This window comes from Parus major, chromosome 25LG1 (genome assembly GCF_001522545.3).
Source record: "Parus major isolate Abel chromosome 25LG1, Parus_major1.1, whole genome shotgun sequence".
Taxonomy (NCBI): domain Eukaryota; kingdom Metazoa; phylum Chordata; class Aves; order Passeriformes; family Paridae; genus Parus; species Parus major.
The window spans coordinates 836,967-855,384 of NC_031793.1; the positions used below are offsets into that span (position 1 = coordinate 836,967).

An 18,418-nucleotide genomic window follows, 5' to 3' on the forward strand; every position below is an offset into this window, starting at 1 on the left:
GGGGTGGGCACGGCGGTGGGGAAATGGGGGCTGGGGGATGCAGAGATGGGGGTGCAGGGCTGGAAGGGTCTGGTGACATCGGGGTGCTGATCTGGGAGAGCAGATAAGCCAGACGGGATGAAGAATCTGAGGCTCTGGGAGTACAGGTAAGTAGAGCTGAGGGTCTGGCATTGCAGGCTTGGGGGAATCTGGAGATGCAGAATTTGGGGGTGGAGGTACAGTGAAGCAAGGCTGGGGTTCCAGGTGTGCAGGGGTACAGGTGGCATAGGGGAGCATAGGGCCACATGACACAGGTGGGGAGACTCCCTGTTCTCTGCATTCTGGGATTCTGGGACTAGCTTGGCTCTCAGGATGGAGAGGAGATTGGGGTGTCAGGGTTCAGGGTCTTGGAGCTGCCCGACTGCAGATGTAGGGAGTGTCGGGGTGTATGGGGGTCACAGAGCACTGTGTTGCAGAGGAAGAACGTCGAGTGCGAGCCAATGCACGGGAGTACAACGAGAAGTTCCAGTACGCAGTGAGTGAGGGGGAGCTGAACCCCTTCCCAGGGGTCCTTGGGCAGGTTTGAGGGGCTGGGGTCTGAATCACCCACACCTCAGTTGGGGGGTGGGGGGAGGTATTATGACTACAAAATAGAGGTTTGTCCCTGAGAAAATGGTGCTGATGACGTTAATGCCAATATAGTTGTGGGGCTGGCCAGGCAGAGTCCACTCTATGTGGAGGATTCAGCCCCCCCATCCCTGGCCGAGGCCCAGAACCCTCTGGCTCTGCCCAGATCCCAGCCTGGTCCCACATTCCAATGTGGATCATGGGTCAGCTTCTGAAGTTGCCAGGGGAGGGCAGTGCTCACCTTGACCTCCCCCCATGTTGGAGGTTGTTCCTGGCTGCTCCAGAGCTAGCTGCAGAGAGGGGAGAAGGGGTTTGTGTTGGGGTCACCCTTGCAGGGGCCAGGTGCTGCTACTGGAAGAGGCTGGTCTCATGGCACCAGCTGGTGACTGAGACTGAGGAATTGGCTTCCCAAGGAAGCTGCCAGAGGTAGCACAGGAGCAGGAGCTTAACCCCCCAAAAGAGCATGATGAGCTGCAGCCCCTGCCCTCCAGAGTGATCTGATCTTGGGGGGGTTATGGGGCCTTGGCAGCCTGTAAGACCCCCTTCTTGCCTTATCCGTCCCCAGAGCAACTGCATTAAGACCTCCAAGTACAACATTGTCACCTTCCTGCCTGTCAACCTCTTTGAGCAGTTCCAGGAAGTGGCCAACACTTATTTCCTCTTCCTCCTCATCCTGCAGGTGAGTGCAGTCCTTCCCTGCCTGGCCATACAGGAGGGCTCCAAGTAGTCCCATAGTTTGGAAGTGAGGAGATTTGGCATCCTTGAGCAGGGGCAGCATCGGCCTGGAGCTGGCTGGTTCCCATGTAATTCTTGCTCCCTGTCCCCAGCTGATTCCTCAGATCTCTTCGCTCTCCTGGTTTACCACCATTGTGCCTTTGGTTCTTGTCTTAACCATCACAGCTGTCAAAGATGCCACTGATGACTATGTGAGTGGTTCCCCCTGCACCCCTCTGTCGACTGGGCAGGGGATTGGGACGCTGTGCCGGGGTGCGGTGTCCAGGGCCATGGCATTTGACATGGTGGGGGAACTCAGGACCTCATCCCCAAGAGGATGACACTGCTGTCTCTTTCTCCTGCTCCCAGTTCCGCCATAAAAGTGACAACCAGGTGAACAACCGGCAGTCTCAGGTCCTGATCAGTGGAGTGTGAGTGTCATGGGCACAGAGCAGTGGAGAGGGAGCATGGGACTCTGTGGGATGTGGCACAGGGCAGTGGGCAGGTCAGGGCTCCTGCCTGACAGTTTGCCATCTCTCTACAGCCTTCGGCAGGAGCCATGGATGAATGTCCGTGTTGGAGACATCATCAAGTTGGAGAACAACCAGTTTGTGGCGGTGAGTGCAGCCCTGAGACAAATATGGTTCCAGCAGGGTGGGTGGCACACAAGGACCATGGAAAGGTGTTGTGCCACTCCTGCTTTGCTTTTGTTCTCCTCCATCACTTCCCAGGGTGGGAACATTAGCGGCTTCCAACCTGGAAGTTGCATTTAGGTTGTAGAGTTGAAGGCATGGTGGAGCCATGTTTTGAACTCTGAGGATATGGGCACTTGGAGCAATGGTGTCTAGGCTTGGTTGCAAAGGACACATGGGGTTAGGGGTGGCCTTTTCCGATGATCCAGGGAGTTCCAAGGACTTCCAAGGGCCAGGAGCTTCCCTAGGGAAGGCATCGGGGAGCTCCAGTGTTGGCACAACATTTCACAAGTCTCTCCCAGCAGGCTGACCTCCTCCTCCTCTCCAGCAGTGAACCCCATGGGTTATGCTACATAGAGACTGCAGAGCTGGATGGGTAGGTGCCCCCACTTGCCTTGCGGGGCCAGGGAAGGCAGGAGATGGGAGTGAGAGTGGGCTGCAGACAGGGCAGAGCTGCTGGGCAGCACCTGCAAAAGCCCTCCCTGCCAGGCTGTCTCTAACCTTCATGTGGTGCCTTCCTGCCTGCAGAGAGACCAACATGAAGGTGCGTCAGGCCATCCCCGTCACCGCAGAGCTGGGGGACACCAGCCAGCTGGCTTGCTTTGACGGTGAGTGCCTGTGACCAACCCTCTTGCCACGGGGCAGCCCCCACGTTCCTTCCTCCATCACCCTGGGTAGATAAGGACCAGCCATGTGGCACTGTCATTCTGCGGCTCGAAGCGGATCTCTGGGGAGCCAGGGATGGTGCTGGGAGCACTGGGATGGAGCTGGCCATATGGAGAAGGCAAGTCCCAGCTGAGCCATACTGTGCACCCAGGTGAGGTGATCTGTGAACCCCCCAACAACAAGCTGGACAAGTTTGGTGGGACACTGTACTGGAAGGAGAACAAGTACCCCCTGAGCAACCAGAACATGCTGCTGCGGGGCTGCGTCCTCCGCAACACTGAGTGGTGCTTTGGCCTCGTCATCTTTGCAGGTGGGCTGAAGCAGCAGCTGCTACTGTGCTGCACAGAGGGGAGGGAAAGACACCCCCTGATGCCTTCCTGCTTCCCAGGACCTGACACAAAACTGATGCAGAACAGTGGCCGGACCAAATTTAAGCGGACAAGCATTGACCGGCTGATGAACACGCTGGTGCTCTGGGTATGCAGAAGGGAGAGCCTGAGAGCCCTGGCTCTTCCCCAGTCAGGGCTCTGATGTACTGTCCTGTCCCCAGATCTTTGGGTTCCTGGTGTGCATGGGAGTGATCCTGGCCATTGGCAATGCCATCTGGGAGCACGAGGTGGGCGTCTGCTTCCAGATCTACTTGCCCTGGGACGAGGGGGTACACAGTGCCTTCTTCTCTGGCTTCCTCTCCTTCTGGTCCTACATCATCATCCTCAACACTGTGGTGCCCATCTCGCTCTATGTGAGGTAGGGCAGGGGGCAGAGGGGCAGGGAAGGGGGTGTATGAGAAATTAGGGGTGCCCTCTGGGGAGGGGAGACAGGGATGGAGATCCACAGGCAGAATGATGTGTTCCGTGGGTGGGTGTTGGCTACTCTCGGTGACAGGCTGTGTCTGCCTTCAGGGACACCCCAAGGCCTGAGGACCCCACAGGTCACTCAGGGCCCCCCAGCTGTGTCTGTCTGGCTGCTCATCTCTCCCTGCCCTGGCTGCACGCTGACTATTTTGCTCTGCCCTCCTACAACTCCCAGGCTCCTGCACTGTCCCCTTCTCTCTCTCTTTTAATTTCTCTCTCTTTTCGTTCCCCAGCATGGGTTCTGTCACCCTTAGCCCCGAGGTAAGAATGTGTCACCCCCACCCCTCCCACTAGCTCATTGCTGTCTGCCCTGGGGGCTGGGGAGGGTTTCAGGGTTCATAGGTGTGTGAGATGCCTGGGGAGCCCCATGGGCTGCCCCCTGGGTGCTTTGTCTTGGTCCCCAGCCCTGGCTTAGCGGCTGTCAGCAGGAGTGGGTTGCAGGCCAGCCCCCCGGGAAGGGTGTGGGAGCTAGCAAGCAGTGGGGGGCACCCAGCGTGCTGTAGTGCCCAGGGCTCTGAGGGTCGGGGGTGGGCATGGCTGAGGAGAGTGTGCTGCCCTGCCCCAGTGACACCCAGCCATCCTCCCTGCAGCGTTGAGGTGATCCGGCTTGGGCACAGCTACTTTATCAACTGGGACAAGAAGATGTACTGTGCCAAGCGCCGGACGCCAGCTGAAGCCCGCACCACCACCCTCAACGAGGAGCTGGGGCAGGTGGAGTACATATTCTCTGACAAGACTGGCACCCTCACCCAGAATATCATGGTCTTCAGCAAGTGCTCTGTGAATGGGCACAGCTATGGTGAGCACCAGCTGCCAAAGCCAGGCTGGGGCTGCCCACAGAGTGGGTGTGTGCTGGCTCCCCACCTCTGTTTGGGGCAGTCAAGGGACAAGGGGGGGCTTAGCTAGAGTGTTGTGGGGCAGTAGCAGCTGCCATGGTGTTGAGTCTCTGTCGTTATGGTTAACTCCATACCCTGTTTTGCAGGTGATGTGCAGGACATGCTGGGCCACAAGGCAGAGCTGGGAGAGGTAAGGGTGCTGTCACTTTGGTGCCTGCCCACGCTGAGTGCCACTGTGGGGTAACCCCAACTTTGCCCCTGCCAGAGGCCGGAACCTGTAGACTTCTCCTTCAATCCCCTGGCGGACCCACGGTTCCAGTTCTGGGATCCCAGCCTACTGGAAGCTGTCAAGCTGGGAGACCTCCACGTGCATGAGTTCTTCCGTCTACTCTCGCTTTGTCACACTGTCATGTCCGAGGAAAAGAGTGAAGGTAGGTGTGGGGCAGGATCTATCCCTGTGGGTCACAAGACACTGTCACTGACCCCCATGCTGTCCACAGGGGAGTTGTTGTACAAGGCACAGTCCCCAGATGAGGGAGCGCTGGTCACAGCTGCCAGAAACTTTGGCTTTGTGTTCCGGTCACGCACACCCAAGACCATCACAGTGCATGAGCTGGGTCAAGCCATCACCTACCAGCTGCTGGCCATCCTGGACTTCAACAACATCCGCAAGCGCATGTCCGTCATCGGTAAAGTCCTGGGCACGGCACAGGGGCTGTGGGGCTAGGAAGGCCTTGTGGGGCTGCAGCATGGGGCTCCTTGTGGTGTGTTGGGGGACCAGTCCACTGCTGATGGGGATGTGACTGTGGAGGCATTGTCAGGTTGATAGCTGGGGGTCAGAGTGTGACCTGCTTCTTCACCCCTGAGCCAGGCATCTTGTCCCCTCCTCCCCACAGTCCGGAGCCCTGAGGGCAGGATCCGGCTGTACTGCAAAGGTGCTGACACCATCCTGCTGGAGCGGCTGCATCACATCAACCAGGACCTGACCAGCACTACCACTGACCACCTCAATGTGCGTGGGACAGGGTCCTGCAGGCAGGGTGGGGAGGAAAGAATGGCTGCCCAGGAGCCTGAGCTGGCCTTGTGCCCTGCCCTAGGAACACAACTGGGGTCTGGGGACACCATCAGGGTCTGCCAGCACACCCAGCTCTGACCACTTGCAGGAGTATGCTGGCGAGGGCCTGCGGACACTGGTGCTGGCCTACAAAGACCTGGAGGAGAGCTATTACAAGGACTGGTCCGAGCGGCTGCACCGAGCTGGCAGTGCCTCTGAGGCCCGTGAGGATCACCTGGCTCGGCTCTACGATGAGGTGGAGCATGATATGATGGTACGTGGGCTGGAGGCTGAGGCTGGTGGTGGCTGGGGGCAGCCCCTGCTGACCTCCCGCCTGTTTGTGTCCCCAAGCTGCTTGGAGCCACAGCCATTGAGGACAAACTGCAGCAGGGGGTCCCTGAAACCATTGCCATCCTGACACTGGCCAACATCAAGATCTGGGTGCTGACAGGGGACAAGCAGGGTGAGGCATGGCTGAGGTGCTGGCTGGAGATGAAGATGTTTGTGGGCTGGATTCCACCTGCCTGGGATCCCTATTCCTCTCTCCTACTGGCTCAGCCCAGAGACCAGCTCTGGTTTCCTGTCCTCAGAAACAGCTGTGAATATTGGCTACTCCTGCAAGATGCTGACAGATGACATGGCAGAGGTGTTTGTGGTCACAGGCCACACTGTGCTGGAGGTGCGAGAGGAGCTCAGGTGAGTGTTCGGGGGCAGAGGACACAGAACAGTGCCAGTGTGGGGCACAGCTATGACTGGGGGAGCTAGAGATAAGGAAGGGCCCTGAGATGGAACCCCCTGCTCCCTCTCTCCTCAGGAAAGCCCGGGAGAAGATGATGGATGCATCACGTTCTGTGTGCAATGGCTTCTACCAGGAGAAGCTCTCCTCCAAGCTTACCTCTGTGTTGGAAGCTATTGCGGGCGAATACGCCCTGGTCATCAATGGGCACAGCCTGGTAGGGCCCTGGGAGTGCCAGGCAGGACAAGGCCCCGTGCCTGGCTGTGTACCATGACCCCAGCTGTCCCTTACTCTCCTTGCAGGCCCATGCACTGGAGGCAGACATGGAGGTGGAATTCCTGGAGACAGCGTGTGCCTGCAAGGCTGTTATCTGCTGCCGTGTCACACCCCTGCAGAAAGCCCAGGTGGTGGAGCTGGTGAAGAAGTACAAGAAAGCTGTCACTTTGGCCATTGGGGATGGGGCCAACGATGTCAGCATGATCAAGAGTAAGGCCTGGGGGAACACAGGAGAGACAGGTCACCCCCCTGCACCATCCTGGGGCCCATGGGAGCCTCTGTGCTCACCCATCTGTGCCCCACAGGAGCGAAGTGCTTGTGCTGGGGGTGCTGCTCTCATCCCCTGTGCTTCTGGGAGTCCTCTCTTTACCCATGTCTCCTTCCTTCCATAGCTGCCCACATTGGGGTGGGCATCAGTGGGCAGGAAGGCATCCAGGCCGTGCTGGCCTCCGACTACTCCTTCTCCCAGTTCAAGTTCCTACAGCGCCTGCTCCTGGTGCATGGGCGCTGGTCCTACCTGCGCATGTGCAAGTTTCTTTGCTACTTCTTCTACAAGAATTTTGCCTTCACCATGGTCCACTTCTGGTTTGGCTTCTTCTGTGGCTTCTCAGCACAGGTAGGTTGGTGGCTTTTCTCACTGACAGCTGGGGAGGGTTTTCCTGCTTGGCGCTGAAGCATGTTCTGGTCCATGGACTCCCTATGGGGACTCATCCTGAGCCTGGAGGCACAGCCTGGCATCCAGCGTGCAGTGTGTGAGGGGCTTGTGGTCAGGGAGGGCAGTCCTGGGGGCCTGGAGACAGCTATCTTGTCCCTGCAGCTGTGGGTACAGAGACTTGGGAGCTGGCTGGGGCACAGGGTGGGCAGGACTTGTGCCCCGCTGAGTGCTCTATTCCATACAGACCGTGTATGACCAGTACTTCATCACTCTGTACAACATTGTCTACACATCGCTGCCTGTGCTCGCTATGGGTGTCTTTGACCAGGTATGGCGGGGGTACTGAGAGGTCCCTGGGTGTGTAAGGAGTCTGTACCACTTCCCTTCATGCTCATCCTGTGGGAAGAAAGGCTGCCTGGGTGCCCGAGTTGGGCTCTCCTTGTCATTCTGTGGGCTGTGGTGGAGGCTGCTCTTGCCCATGGCTATCGGGAGGTGTCCATGCCCCCAGGATGTGCCAGAGCAGCGGAGCATGGAGTATCCCAAACTCTATGAGCCTGGGCAGCTGAACCTGCTCTTCAACAAGCGGGAGTTCTTCATCTGCATTGCCCAGGGCATCTACACCTCCATCCTCATGTTCTTCATCCCCTATGGAGTCTTCGCTGATGCCACCCGTGATGATGGTGCCCAGCTGGCCGACTACCAGTCCTTTGCCGTCACTGTCGCCACCTCCCTTGTGATTGTCGTCAGTGTGCAGGTAGGGACGTGGCTACTCAGCCCCAGACCCTTGGGGCACCTAAGGCATCCCCTGAGCCCTGTCTCCTCCTGCATCCCCCCACTAGATCGGGTTAGACACAGGATTCTGGACAGCTATCAACCACTTCTTCATCTGGGGCAGCCTGGCCGCCTACTTCACCATCCTGTTCACCATGCACAGTGACAGCCTCTTCCGAATGTTCCCCAACCAGTTCCGCTTTGTGGGTGAGTCCCTGTGGTGCCCTGTGTGCCCCACCCCAGCAGAGTCCTGCCTCGGCCTAGCCCTCAGTGGATTCATTCTCTCCCCCCAGGTAACGCACAGAACACACTGGCCCAGCCCACGGTCTGGCTGACCATCGCCCTCACCACCGTAGTTTGCATCATGCCCGTTGTGGCCTTTCGCTTTCTTAAGCTGGACCTGAAACCAGAACTCTCGGATACGGTGAGAGCACATGGCTGCAGGAGCAGTCATGGGGTCCTAGCCCCGAGGAGAGGTGGTTCCACAGGTCCCTGACCTGGCCCTGTGTCTCCAGGTGCGCTACACTCAGCTGGTACGGAAGAAGCAGAAGACGCAGCACCGGTGCATGCGGCATGCAGGGCGTGTGGGCTCACGCCGCTCTGGCTACGCCTTCTCACATCAGGAGGGTTTCGGGGAGCTCATCATGTCTGGCAAGAACATGCGGCTCAGCTCCTTGGCACTCTCCAGCTTTGCCCCCCGCCCCAATACCAGCTGGATTGAGACCCTCCGGAAGAAGAAAGGCTGCGAGGGCAGCAGTGCTGGCAGCCCCAGTGGCGCAGCTGACAAGACTCTCAAGGTCTGAGGCTGGAGGGGATCACATCCCCTCCAGTGCAGCTGGGGGCTCCTGGCCCTGGGCATGGCAAAACCCCTTGTCCGCAGGGTCCCATAATAGGAGCAGAGGTGATGTGGGGGCTGAGGTTTGGAGGAGTCTGGACTGTCGCCTTCTAGCCAAAAAATATAGTCTTTCCCTTCCTGGTGTGGATGGATGGACAGACGGATGGATGGATGGATGGATGAATGGATGGATGGATGGATGGATGGATGGATGGATGGATGGATGGATGGATGGATGGATGTTATCACCATCAGCCCGCCTCCCTCCACCCCTCACCCCTGTTTGCTCCTCCATCAGTATTCAATTCCACTGAGTACAAATGCCCCATCACACATGAATGTATCATGCCAGAGGTGCAGGGCTCTGGGAGGACTCTGGTCTCTCCATGCCCTTCACCCACGTGTCTTTTTTTTTTATATAAACAAAAAAAAGTCAAAAAAGACCCCCCCACCCCGAAAAAATAGCAACCAAAACAAAACCAAACCAAAACAAAAAGTGATGAAAAGCCCACTGAGTTTACAGAGCGACTCATTTCTTGGCTGGGTAGAGGGAGAAGGGGGGAGGAAGGTCACCCTCCTTGTCCCCCTGCCGCAGAGTTCGCTGGGACTGTGGGTGCTGGGTGGGAAAGGGGAAGTGTTCTGTGCCACAGGGAGGCTGGGTGTTGGCGGCTGCCGTGATTCACTCCCACGCCTGGTCTTGCGCAACCCTCGGCCTCTGCTGCTTCCTCCTTCATCCTCCTCCTCGCAAGCTTTTGCGGGACTGAGTGATCTTGGGGTGTGGGTGGGCAATGGGGGACCCCCGGCGAGTCTCTGGGGCTGTTGGGGCCCCAGGGACGCGATACCAAAGAGGAGCTTGTTCAGACGGGTGTTGGCGAGGCCTGGAGAGGATTTGGGGGGTTTTGGGGGTTATTTCAGTGGAGGGGACGCGGATTGGGATGAATAATTTAAGACGCGTTTCTGTCTGGCAAAATAGTATAATTTGATGGTCCTGAGGAAAAAAAAACCACCAAAACACACAAACCAGATTTTTTTTTTTTTTTTTTTTTTTTTTTTTTTTTTTTTTTTTTTTAGTTTAAAAAAAGAAAATAATGTTCTGAGCAGATTCCGCCGTGTCCTGTATCCGGGGGAGACGGGGGAGGGTACGAAAGAGGCCCGGGGGGTAGGGCGGTGTCGGTTCTGCCGGCCCCCGGGCGCACGTGCCGCCCCGCCCCGCCCCTCCGCCCGCTTTCACAACCGCTGATGTTTGTCTTACCGGGACGGGAGCATGGCGCGGCCGCCGGGGCCGCTTCTCCTTCTCTTCTTCCTTCTCTGCCTCCTCCTCTACCTCGCCGCCGCCGGGCGGCCCTGCGTCCCCGCCGGTGAGTGCGACCGGCACCGGGCAGGGTGGGAGACGGGGGGTGGCCCTGAGTCTCTCCCCGTACCCGGGCCTCGTGGATCTGGACACGGGGAGGGGACAAATGCGGTTCCCTGCCTGCCCCGAAGGAGCTCAGCGGGGCCCGGGGAGACGGGCAGATGGTGGTACGGGGCACCCCTGGGAGTACTGGGGTTGGGGTGCTGTGTCCGGGGTGCTGGCTGGGCGCTGGGTGCGTTCCCAGCAGCAGGAGCCAAAGGAACAGCAGGTTCACGCTGGCTGTTGACCTTTGGAGGGAGCTGGGAGCGCTGCCCAAGCCTGACCCGGGCCACCAGCCAGAGCGGTTGCTTAACCCCTTTGGCACTGGACCCCCACCCAGAGACTCCTGGGACTACCAGTCCCAGTCTGTCACCTTCCCTGAGCTGTGCTCCCCACCACCAAACCCCTCAATGCAGTGCCAGGGGTCTGGTATTCCACTATGTGAAGAATCACTGCTGCTCTCCAGCTCAGTGCCCTGATCCCCAGCAGTCACTGGACATGGAGGTCCATGCATGATGGGGTGCCTTCCAGAGACACCCACTGGGCCTGGGGTCTCATCTTCATCTATTGGTCCCCTCTTGTCCCTCCAGGACTGTCGCAGGACACGATACTGGGCCGCCTGGGAGCCAATATCACGTTGACCTGCCAGGATGAGGTGCCTGCAAATGCCACGGTGTTGTGGCAGGTGGAGGAGCAGGGTCCAGCAGGGGGCTGGGGACGGCAGCTGGCAGAGGGTAACATGCTGCTCCTGCGGCAGCTGCGCTACAAGGATTCTGGGCACTACAGCTGCTCTGTAGGGAGCCACCTGCTGCGCTCCCTGCGGCTGCTGGTGGCAGGTGGGTCCACGCTAGGGTGGGAATGTCCTTGGCAGCATTGCCTGTGATGGCTTCTGTACCCCAGCACCTCCCTGCTTTGCAGAGCCCCCTGAAACTCCCCAGGTCTCCTGCTACCGGCGGAGCCACGACAGGGATGTCCTGTGTGAGTGGCCACAGCGGAAGAAACCATCACCAGGGACACGGGCAATGCTCTGGGTGAAGCGGAGGTGAGTGCTGTCACTGCATCCACCATGGGCTGGGCCCTGTTGGAGTCAGAACATGTCCCTCTCCGTGGTCCCTTTCCCTGGTGCAATCCAGGACCCCATGGCTCAGGATCCTTGCCTCCCTGCAGACCCTTTCCCCAGTAGCTACTGTTAGCTGGGAGTCCACAGCACAGGATGTGTTTCTTCCCCATGGCCCCATTCCCCAGTGCTGCCTGGGACCTCATGGCACAGAATGAATCCCTCCCCAGAGACTTTTCCTGACACTGCTGGGGACCCCACAGCATAGGACATGTCCCCCACAGCTGCCCTGTGCCTAGAGCATTCTGCAGCCTCCCCTGAGCTATGACCTCACAGGTTTGTGGCTGAGAATGCCACAGAGCAGCAGTGCCACTACTTCTCCAAGGCACGGAAGTTCGTTTGCAAGGTGATGGTGCCACCAGGCACTGATGAGACCAAACACCTTGTGGTGTCCACGTGCGTCAGCAACAGTGCTGGTGGCTCAGCTGGCAGAGACAAGATCATCACCCTCAGCAGTGTCCGTGAGTGCTGCCCCCATTGCTGGGAGCTGGGGTGGCTGAGGGAGCAGTGTGAGGCCCTAAGCCCCCCCCTTTCCCAGCAGTGAAGCCAGACCCCCCAGTCAATGTGACGGTGGAGGCACTGGAGAAGGCGCCGCAGCGGCTGCAGGTGAACTGGTCCTACCCCTCATCCTGGGACCCCCGTTTCTACTGGCTCCACTTCCAGGTCCGCTACCGCCCTGAGCCCTCCCCAACCTTCATGGAGGTGAGACCTTGCTTTTGCTGGCATGTTGTCTCTGGCCAGACTGTCCCAGGCCAGACTGTCCCCAGCCATGTGTCCCCTCCAGGTGGATCAGGTGACAACAACTTGGCTTGACATTCGTGACGCATGGCGTGGGATGAGGCATGTGGTGCAGGTGAGGGCAAAGGATGAGTTCGGCCATGGCACATGGAGCGAGTGGAGCCAGGAGGCTGTGGGTACCCCCTGGACAGGTAGGAGAAAAACATGGGGCCCTGAGGCTGGGGGCTCAGCATGGGATCTCCCAGTCTCATACTCCCCCCTCACTGTGCAGAGCCTTTGGACCTCACCTCTGAAACGGAGCCTTTCAGCTCACAGGTAACAATGGTCTCAGCCCTGGGAAGCATCACACACTCCTGAATGGGTCTTCTGTCCCCATGTGGGACAAGGGGACACCAGGGCATGAGGGCTAACCTGTCCCATTGTCCCCCGCCCCTTTTGCAGGTCCCCATGGAGGATGGCACCTATGGGGTGACACTGCCCCCCATGCTCTTCGGGGAGGATGATACTAATGGTGCTGGTGGTGAGGAAGGGTTTCTGGACTGGGGGTGGGGGGCAGCGACACCCAGGTCCCTTATCCTCACAGTGAGCCCATCCATTCTCTCTGTCAGGGTCTGTCATGGAATCCAGCATCCATCCTGTGGCATCCCCCTATGCCTTCCTGGTCACTGGGGGGAGTCTGCTCCTTGGCATTGCCCTGTTTGTTGGCATCGTGGTGAGGTGAGTGCAAGGGGGGGCTGGTCCAGGGGGCTCTGTCTGCCTCCCCCCCTGAACTGGAGCCATTCTTCTCCCCTGCAGGTACAGGCAGATGTGGTGGACAAGTGGGCAGGAGATGACCAAAGCAGAGGGCGAGGGGCAGCACATGCTGGTCCCTCTAGGCCTCCCTCCGCCCACACTCAGTGATACCCCTCTGCTCTCACAGTCTGCCCCCTCAGCCCCTGGAATGCTTCACATGACTCATGAAGATTATTCTTCCTCAGGGCAGTAGCCAGGGACTGAATATGCTGGTAGATGCTTGGGAGTTGGATGGAGGGGTCCCAGGGCTGCCATGTGGCTCTGGGCGCAGTTCCCCCCCACTATCCAGTGGCTCTGTGACTGGGATGAGTCTCTGAGGAGGAAAATCAGTGCCACCCCCCATGGAGAAGCATCTGGGAAGGGCTCCAAATTGGGTCCTGGGTGGCACCTTCAGCACCATGGCCAAGCTGGCATGGGCCAGGAGTGACAGCACGGGAAGCATGGCTGCACCAGAGCATGGGAGCTGGCCCAGGACTGGGTTTGGGGGTCCTGCAGGGAAGGGCCTGGTCTCTACAGTGCCACGGGGGCTCGGGAGGGAGGGCCTGGCTGGATCAGCCCCATACCTCTGCTTCAACCCCCTTGGTGCTCCTTTTTAAAGTACATGTTGGGGAAACAGGACAATGTGGCTCAAATAAATGCTTTAGATTTATATTGGAATGGCTGCTAGGAGCAGGGTAACAGAGGGGTCACTGCAGCCCACCCATTGCCTGGGAGTGGCTCCAGTGAGATTGCACCCCTAATTCCTTCACTCCTCCCTTGCTGTGCCCCATAACTATGCCCCCCCATGCTGTGCTCTCTGTTTCACTGGTGCCTCCCAAGCTGTACCCCCTGTGCTGTGCACGCCTTCATAACACAAACCCCCTGCCCAGTACCCCCAGGCCATGCCTCCTCTGTCATGCATTGCCCACCCCATGCTGGTTGTGCAACACCCTGGGGAGCTGCAGCTGCACCCAGGCAGGAAACCACAGGACGAGGACAGAAGGTGCTCAGCCACCCTGGGGACAGTGCTCCCCTTCCATTCCACTGGTCCCCCGCTATAAAAAGCATGGCAGGATGCAGATGTGCTGTTGGGGGAGCCCCAGTACCCCTGGGCCCCAAAACTGTGGTGACTTCTGCCAGCACAAGGCCCATCCCAGGCTCCCTCTCAGCCAACAAGTTTATTTTACTATATCATTACACATCCCGGTCTCACTGCGTGCCCCCACCTCGGGCACATGGGCAGCCCTGAGACAAGTTGGTTCTGGCACAGGGTGGTCAGGATTTGTTCCAGCAAAAGGGGGACAGCCCTGCTGGAGTCCAGAAGTGGGGTCCCTTCAAGGACTGGAGACCTGACAAAGGGGTTCTCACTGGACCCTTCCTGTGGTACATGCCCATCACTGTGGCTGCACCCTCATGCCCCAGGGGTGGGGGTTGCAGACGGCTCGGGGGCGGCATCAGCAGATGCTAATGCAGCTTGCAGTGGACGGGGTGCAGCAGGGCCATGTGCTCAGCCCCCTTGAAGGGCAGCTTCTCAGTGGAGTAGTAGTGCACAACTTCAGGGATGCTGGCGAAGACACCGCTGGCCTGGCTGAGCGTGTACTTGTTGTCCTTGGTCTGGGCCACGATGATGTGGACGCAGCCCTGGCTGGTCCTGGGCGACCAGCAGGCATCAGTGTTGCCGCCAGCCCCCCGGCGCCCGCCTGCCCCGCGGCTGTATCCACCCCTGTTTGTTCCCATCCCGCTCTGATTGTTTCGGCTCCAGGGGCTGCACTTCCTCAGGAAGGAAACGCCACTGGCGCTCCCGACAATGTGCCGGGGAGGGGGACACACCGTAACACCCCCTCCGCCCCGGCTCCACACCAGTGTGCCTGGATCCCTCCGTGCATCGTGGGGTGCCATCCCTGGGGATCTGAGCGCTTCCTCCCCACCAGGGCTTTGATGTGAACAACCAGGGGAACTCCTGCCGCAGCATCGCCCCAGGGCGGGGATTCGCGCCATCTCCCCAGGGTGGGAACCCCCGAGCCCGGCACCCCTCTATTCTGCGGCCACCCCGACACTCACTTGAGCGCGATGGAGTACTTGCCGCTGCCGGTCTCGCTGGTGCGAACCAGGTAGCCGGCCTCCCGGCACGTCTGCAGCCGGCTCTCTGCCTCGGCCCGCGTGATGGCCCCGTGGTACCAGCTGTGGGGGGACACAGGGAGGGGACGCTGAGCCGTGGAAAAACATTGGGCACTTCATCCCTCCTCGCCCCATTTCCCACGCGTGGATCAGCCTCGCAACTCACGGCTGTTTCTCCAGTGCCAGGGCAGGGTCCACCCGCTCCCCCTCACTGTGCTCGGTGCCTGCCGGCTTCAGCATCTTGGGGGTCCAGCTCTTCTGCCGTAGATGCTGTCGCGGTGTCTCCTCCTTAGGACGCTCCGAGCCTTCAAACTGGACTGGGAGGGACAAGATGTGAGCCCACAAAGCCCCACCTTCACTTTCAATCCCCATCCCTAGCTCCATCCTTTTCCCCTGCCCCAGCAACTTCCCCATTGCCAGTCCTAGCCTAACCCCTTCTCCAACCATGTGCCTGTCCCCATCTGGTCCAACACCCCCCCATGCAAAGGGACGTCTTCAGTTGTTCAGAGCCCCATCCAATTTGACCTGGCAGCCATCACCTCTCCAGTGCCTTGCCACCCTCAGCCCAAGAAAATTCTTGTATCTAAAGTGCCCCTTTATAGTTAAAAACCATTGCATCTCGTCATCTTGTGACAAGCCCTGCTAGAAAGTCTGTCCCCATCCCTGTCCCTGCTGCCATCCCCACTCCCATCCCATGCCTATCCCTTCCCCCCCCATCCGTATTTCCATCCTGTCCCTGTCCCCTACCTGACAATGCTTTGACAATCTGCTCCTTCTTCCACTCCCAGGGTTGCTCATATTCCCCCGCCGGGCGCTCGTCGTTCTCAGGCAGGCGCCCATCACCAGCCCTCACCCTGCGCTCTGGGGTCCCCCCGCCCACCCCCTCCCCAGGCTCATAAGGGGTGTCATAGAGCTGTGGCCCCTTCCCTGCCACCTCCTTGGCCCCCAGCCGCTTGGCAAGATCCAATTTGGCACCCCCCTCCCCAGGCTCTCCAGGACCGTCCAGCAGCAGGATGGCTTTGACCAGGGGGTCCTTGGAGCCACGCCGACGGATTTCTGTGGGGAAGAGGGATGATGGGTCAGGGATGAGTCCGTGTGTCCCCTGAGACCCCCCCACTCCCACTACCAGCCCTCAGTGAGGATTGTGCGCTGGGGACCCCATGCCGGCAACGCCCCATTGGGAGCCAGTTTGGGAGGAGCTGGAGCAGGAAAGGGCCCATCCTCATGGCGCCTGGTCTGCTGTCCAGACCTGGGGCTGCTGGCGCCACAGGCACAGACCCACGCCAGTGGGGCCAGCTGGGCTCCATGGCAGCAGGATGCTACACCCCAAGCTAGAGCTCAGCTGTGCGGGAGGCCACCCCAGGGGCTTGCCTCTCCCAGCCCCCTGCTTCTTTCCACGGCGCCAGTCTTTGCCTAACAGCCTGGGCTGCCCCGCACGGAAAAAAAACATCAGCAGCAAATCTTTTATTTCCAGCTTCCGGCCCAGTCAGTTCCTGTTGTTGTGGCCAGCTGGACAGTCGCCACGCCAGCCGGGGTGTCGCTGCCTGCGGGGCACGGCCACTGGGAACTCTTGGGGGGTGGTACCCTGGGATGACTGGGGGCATTGAGGGTTTTGCACTGGCCACATGTGCCCGTTGGATGATGGCAGCAGGTCATGGCAATGGTTGAGGGACCGGCCAGCCACGGGTCAGTGTCCGGCCTTGCTCCCACTCCTTATCTGGCCCTGCGCAGCCGCAGGAAGCGGCAAGCAGCTTTCCTGTTCCTAGAGCCTCCTGCACCGGGTGGCTCCAAGGGCAGCCACAGACTCCTGGCTGGGGAGTGATGCCAGCTGTGGTGCTGTTGCGTGTCTCTCAACATGGGACATACCTGTGATCATCTGCTGGGCATCATAGGGCTCCATGTACCCGTCATTCTCCCCTAGGCGCTCGGCATCCCGCTGCCCTTTGGTCCGTTTGGCATCATAAGGGTCTGCGTAATCCTCCAGGATGATGACCTGAGAAAAGAATAGTCATTGCTAGCTTCAGGGGACTGCAGGGATTCCATCAGGGGTGTCAGAGATGTCACCAGCACAGAGCAAGGCAGGAAAGAGATACACTGGGGCCCCCAGGGAAGGATGGTGGTTTATTTGGGGTAAATGGAGCTGTGCCACAACTCCAGAGGATGCACCCAGTGGCACCTTTAGGTGGAGGCAGTCCAGACCATTCCTATGCACCTCAGTGATGGTGAGGGAGCCTGGGGGGAGCTCTGGGACCCTTTTGGGTGACAGCAACCCACCTGACTGGCTCCCAGTCCTCCCAAGAACTGAGAAAGACTGCAGGGGTGAAAGACCCGCTTCCCAGAAAAGCTTTACATCAGCCTTTGTTTAACCAGCAGCTGAGCTGTGGGGTCAGGCTGGCATGGGACATGTGGACCATGATGAGGATGCCTGACAAACCCCCCACCCCCACACGGGTGATGAAGGGCAGTTGGGATGAAGGCAGCTTTGAAGGAATTTAAAGGCAGTGGAGCTGGGCAGGATAAAAGGACTAAGTCAGCCAAGCTAATGAGTTGGAGACCAAAGCAGTTAAAGCTGCCAGTGCTTCGTGCTCCTCACATCTCCCCCTCTTGCCCATGGCTCCCAGTCCCTGCCTTACCGTCTCTGTCTTGGGAGGCTTCCCCTTGTCCTGCTCGGGGGCAGGCAGGCCGGCAGGCAGGGGTCCAGGGTGCCCCTTCCCATTCTTCTCGGAAGCCTCCACCTTGATAAGGCGGTTGATGTAGGTTTTGGAGGGTCCCTCCGGTGTGCCTCCCTCCACCCGGGAATTCTTCCGCATCTTCCCAGTGGCGGCCTGGAGTAGACCCTGCAAGTTGTCCCGTGACAGCCGGCTTCCCCCTTCCTTGCCACCCCCAGCCGCCCGGTAGCCCCCCAGCTCGGCAGTTGAATTCTTGCGGCTCTTCCCAAGGCTACCGCTTCCCGGCCGAGCCCTCTCTGAAACCGTCTTCAGGTTGGATGGGAACTCCTTGAACCACTTGGCCGCCATGGAGCTGGGGAGACTCGGGTGCCGCAGCCCCCCCGGGGCTCCTCGACACCCCACGGCTGCCCCGCCGGCTCAGGGTCGGCTCAGCCGGGGGGCCCTGGGCTGCCCGGCTGCCCCCAGCCCTGGAAACGGGATCCTCGGCGGACTGGGGCCAGCCCGGGAGCGGGGATGTGGGCCGGGGGACCGGGGCCTTCTTGGGGGGCTCCAGGCGTCCTTCGCCCCGGCGGGGACAGCTGGTGGGTCCCCAGGGGTGCCGGCTCCTGCGGCCCGAGGAGGGAACTGCGTGCCCTCGGAGGTCCCTTGCCCCGGGGGAGGGTCTCGGAGAGGGCCGGGGTATCTCCTCCAGCAATGGGTTGAGTCGGGGGTTCTCGACGGCTATCGGAGGAGTCCGGCTGGGGCAGTCCCGAGGAAGTTCCAGGGGTCCTCTGCTCCTGGGGACGGGGTCCGGGGTGGTCTCTCCGAGCTCCGGAGGGCCCGGCCGGGAACGGGCAGCCGGGGGGTCCCGTCGCGGCTCCTCGGCGGGGCCCGTCTCCGGGGGCAGAGGGGTTTCGGCTAGGGGTCAGGCCGGCCCGGGG

The 18,418-nt window shown here is 59.8% G+C and overlaps 3 protein-coding genes across 8 annotated transcripts; 2 read left to right on the forward strand and 1 right to left on the reverse strand.

Moving 5' to 3' along the window:
• The first annotated feature begins 77 nt into the window (after nt 1-77).
• Nucleotides 78-9,163, forward strand: ATP8B2 (ATPase phospholipid transporting 8B2). 5 transcript variants are annotated; one of them, XM_033519744.1, is made up of 26 exons: nt 78-514; nt 1,172-1,285; nt 1,434-1,532; nt 1,690-1,751; nt 1,865-1,937; nt 2,315-2,388; nt 2,541-2,620; nt 2,830-2,988; nt 3,067-3,155; nt 3,229-3,425; nt 4,123-4,331; nt 4,515-4,558; nt 4,634-4,799; nt 4,869-5,057; nt 5,265-5,380; nt 5,532-5,696; nt 5,774-5,885; nt 6,013-6,118; nt 6,237-6,375; nt 6,461-6,644; nt 6,827-7,050; nt 7,334-7,417; nt 7,700-7,843; nt 7,929-8,067; nt 8,154-8,284; nt 8,376-9,163. In XM_033519744.1, exons 1-26 carry the CDS (start codon nt 428-430, stop codon nt 8,661-8,663), a joined length of 3,474 nt encoding a protein of 1,157 aa, XP_033375635.1. In that variant the 5' UTR covers nt 78-427; the 3' UTR covers nt 8,664-9,163. The 5 variants fall into 5 exon arrangements, with proteins under 5 accessions (XP_033375635.1, XP_015505626.1, XP_015505632.1 ...); XM_015650140.3 differs by having other exon boundaries at nt 79-514; nt 7,598-7,843; XM_015650143.3 differs by having other exon boundaries at nt 80-514; nt 2,318-2,388; nt 7,598-7,843.
• A 737-nt stretch (nt 9,164-9,900) lies between these two features.
• IL6R (interleukin 6 receptor) lies at nt 9,901-13,381 on the forward strand. 2 transcript variants are annotated; one of them, XM_015650148.3, is made up of 10 exons: nt 9,901-10,053; nt 10,676-10,921; nt 11,004-11,127; nt 11,479-11,663; nt 11,741-11,904; nt 11,987-12,131; nt 12,212-12,255; nt 12,382-12,460; nt 12,549-12,657; nt 12,736-13,381. In XM_015650148.3, the coding sequence occupies exons 1-10, from the start codon at nt 9,960-9,962 to the stop codon at nt 12,923-12,925; spliced, it is 1,380 nt and encodes a 459-aa protein (XP_015505634.1). In that variant the 5' UTR covers nt 9,901-9,959; the 3' UTR covers nt 12,926-13,381. The 2 variants fall into 2 exon arrangements, with proteins under 2 accessions (XP_015505634.1, XP_015505635.1); XM_015650149.3 differs by having other exon boundaries at nt 9,903-10,053; nt 11,744-11,904.
• A 489-nt stretch (nt 13,382-13,870) lies between these two features.
• SHE (Src homology 2 domain containing E) lies at nt 13,871-18,412 on the reverse strand. Its single transcript, XM_015650150.1, has 6 exons — nt 17,463-18,412; nt 16,696-16,822; nt 15,577-15,885; nt 14,996-15,146; nt 14,773-14,892; nt 13,871-14,362 (listed from the first exon to the last, which is right to left on the reverse strand). The coding sequence occupies exons 1-6, from the start codon at nt 17,844-17,846 to the stop codon at nt 14,176-14,178; spliced, it is 1,278 nt and encodes a 425-aa protein (XP_015505636.1). The 5' UTR covers nt 17,847-18,412; the 3' UTR covers nt 13,871-14,175.
• Between the last annotated feature and the right edge of the window lie 6 nt (nt 18,413-18,418).

What these genes read in the sequence shown, in the direction of transcription:
- ATP8B2 (XM_015650140.3), top strand. Translation starts at nt 428, where the DNA reads ATGGGGGTCACAGAGCACTGTGTTGCAGAGGAAGAACGTCGAGTGCGA. An exon ending in CCAGCTGGCTTGCTTTGACG is followed by an intron (nt 2,621 to 2,829) that starts GTGAGTGCCTGT and finishes CTGTGCACCCAG; the next exon opens with GTGAGGTGATCTGTGAACCC. An exon ending in TGAACACGCTGGTGCTCTGG is followed by an intron (nt 3,156 to 3,228) that starts GTATGCAGAAGG and finishes TCCTGTCCCCAG; the next exon opens with ATCTTTGGGTTCCTGGTGTG.
- IL6R (XM_015650148.3), top strand. Translation starts at nt 9,960, where the DNA reads ATGGCGCGGCCGCCGGGGCCGCTTCTCCTTCTCTTCTTCCTTCTCTGC. An exon ending in CATCACCCTCAGCAGTGTCC is followed by an intron (nt 11,664 to 11,740) that starts GTGAGTGCTGCC and finishes CCCCTTTCCCAG; the next exon opens with CAGTGAAGCCAGACCCCCCA. An exon ending in TGATACTAATGGTGCTGGTG is followed by an intron (nt 12,461 to 12,548) that starts GTGAGGAAGGGT and finishes TCTCTCTGTCAG; the next exon opens with GGTCTGTCATGGAATCCAGC.
- SHE (XM_015650150.1), bottom strand. Translation starts at nt 17,846, where the DNA reads ATGGCGGCCAAGTGGTTCAAGGAGTTCCCATCCAACCTGAAGACGGTT. An exon ending in GATTGTCAAAGCATTGTCAG is followed by an intron (nt 15,147 to 15,576) that starts GTAGGGGACAGG and finishes TGTCCCTCCCAG; the next exon opens with TCCAGTTTGAAGGCTCGGAG. An exon ending in AAGTACTCCATCGCGCTCAA is followed by an intron (nt 14,363 to 14,772) that starts GTGAGTGTCGGG and finishes CTGGTCGCCCAG; the next exon opens with GACCAGCCAGGGCTGCGTCC.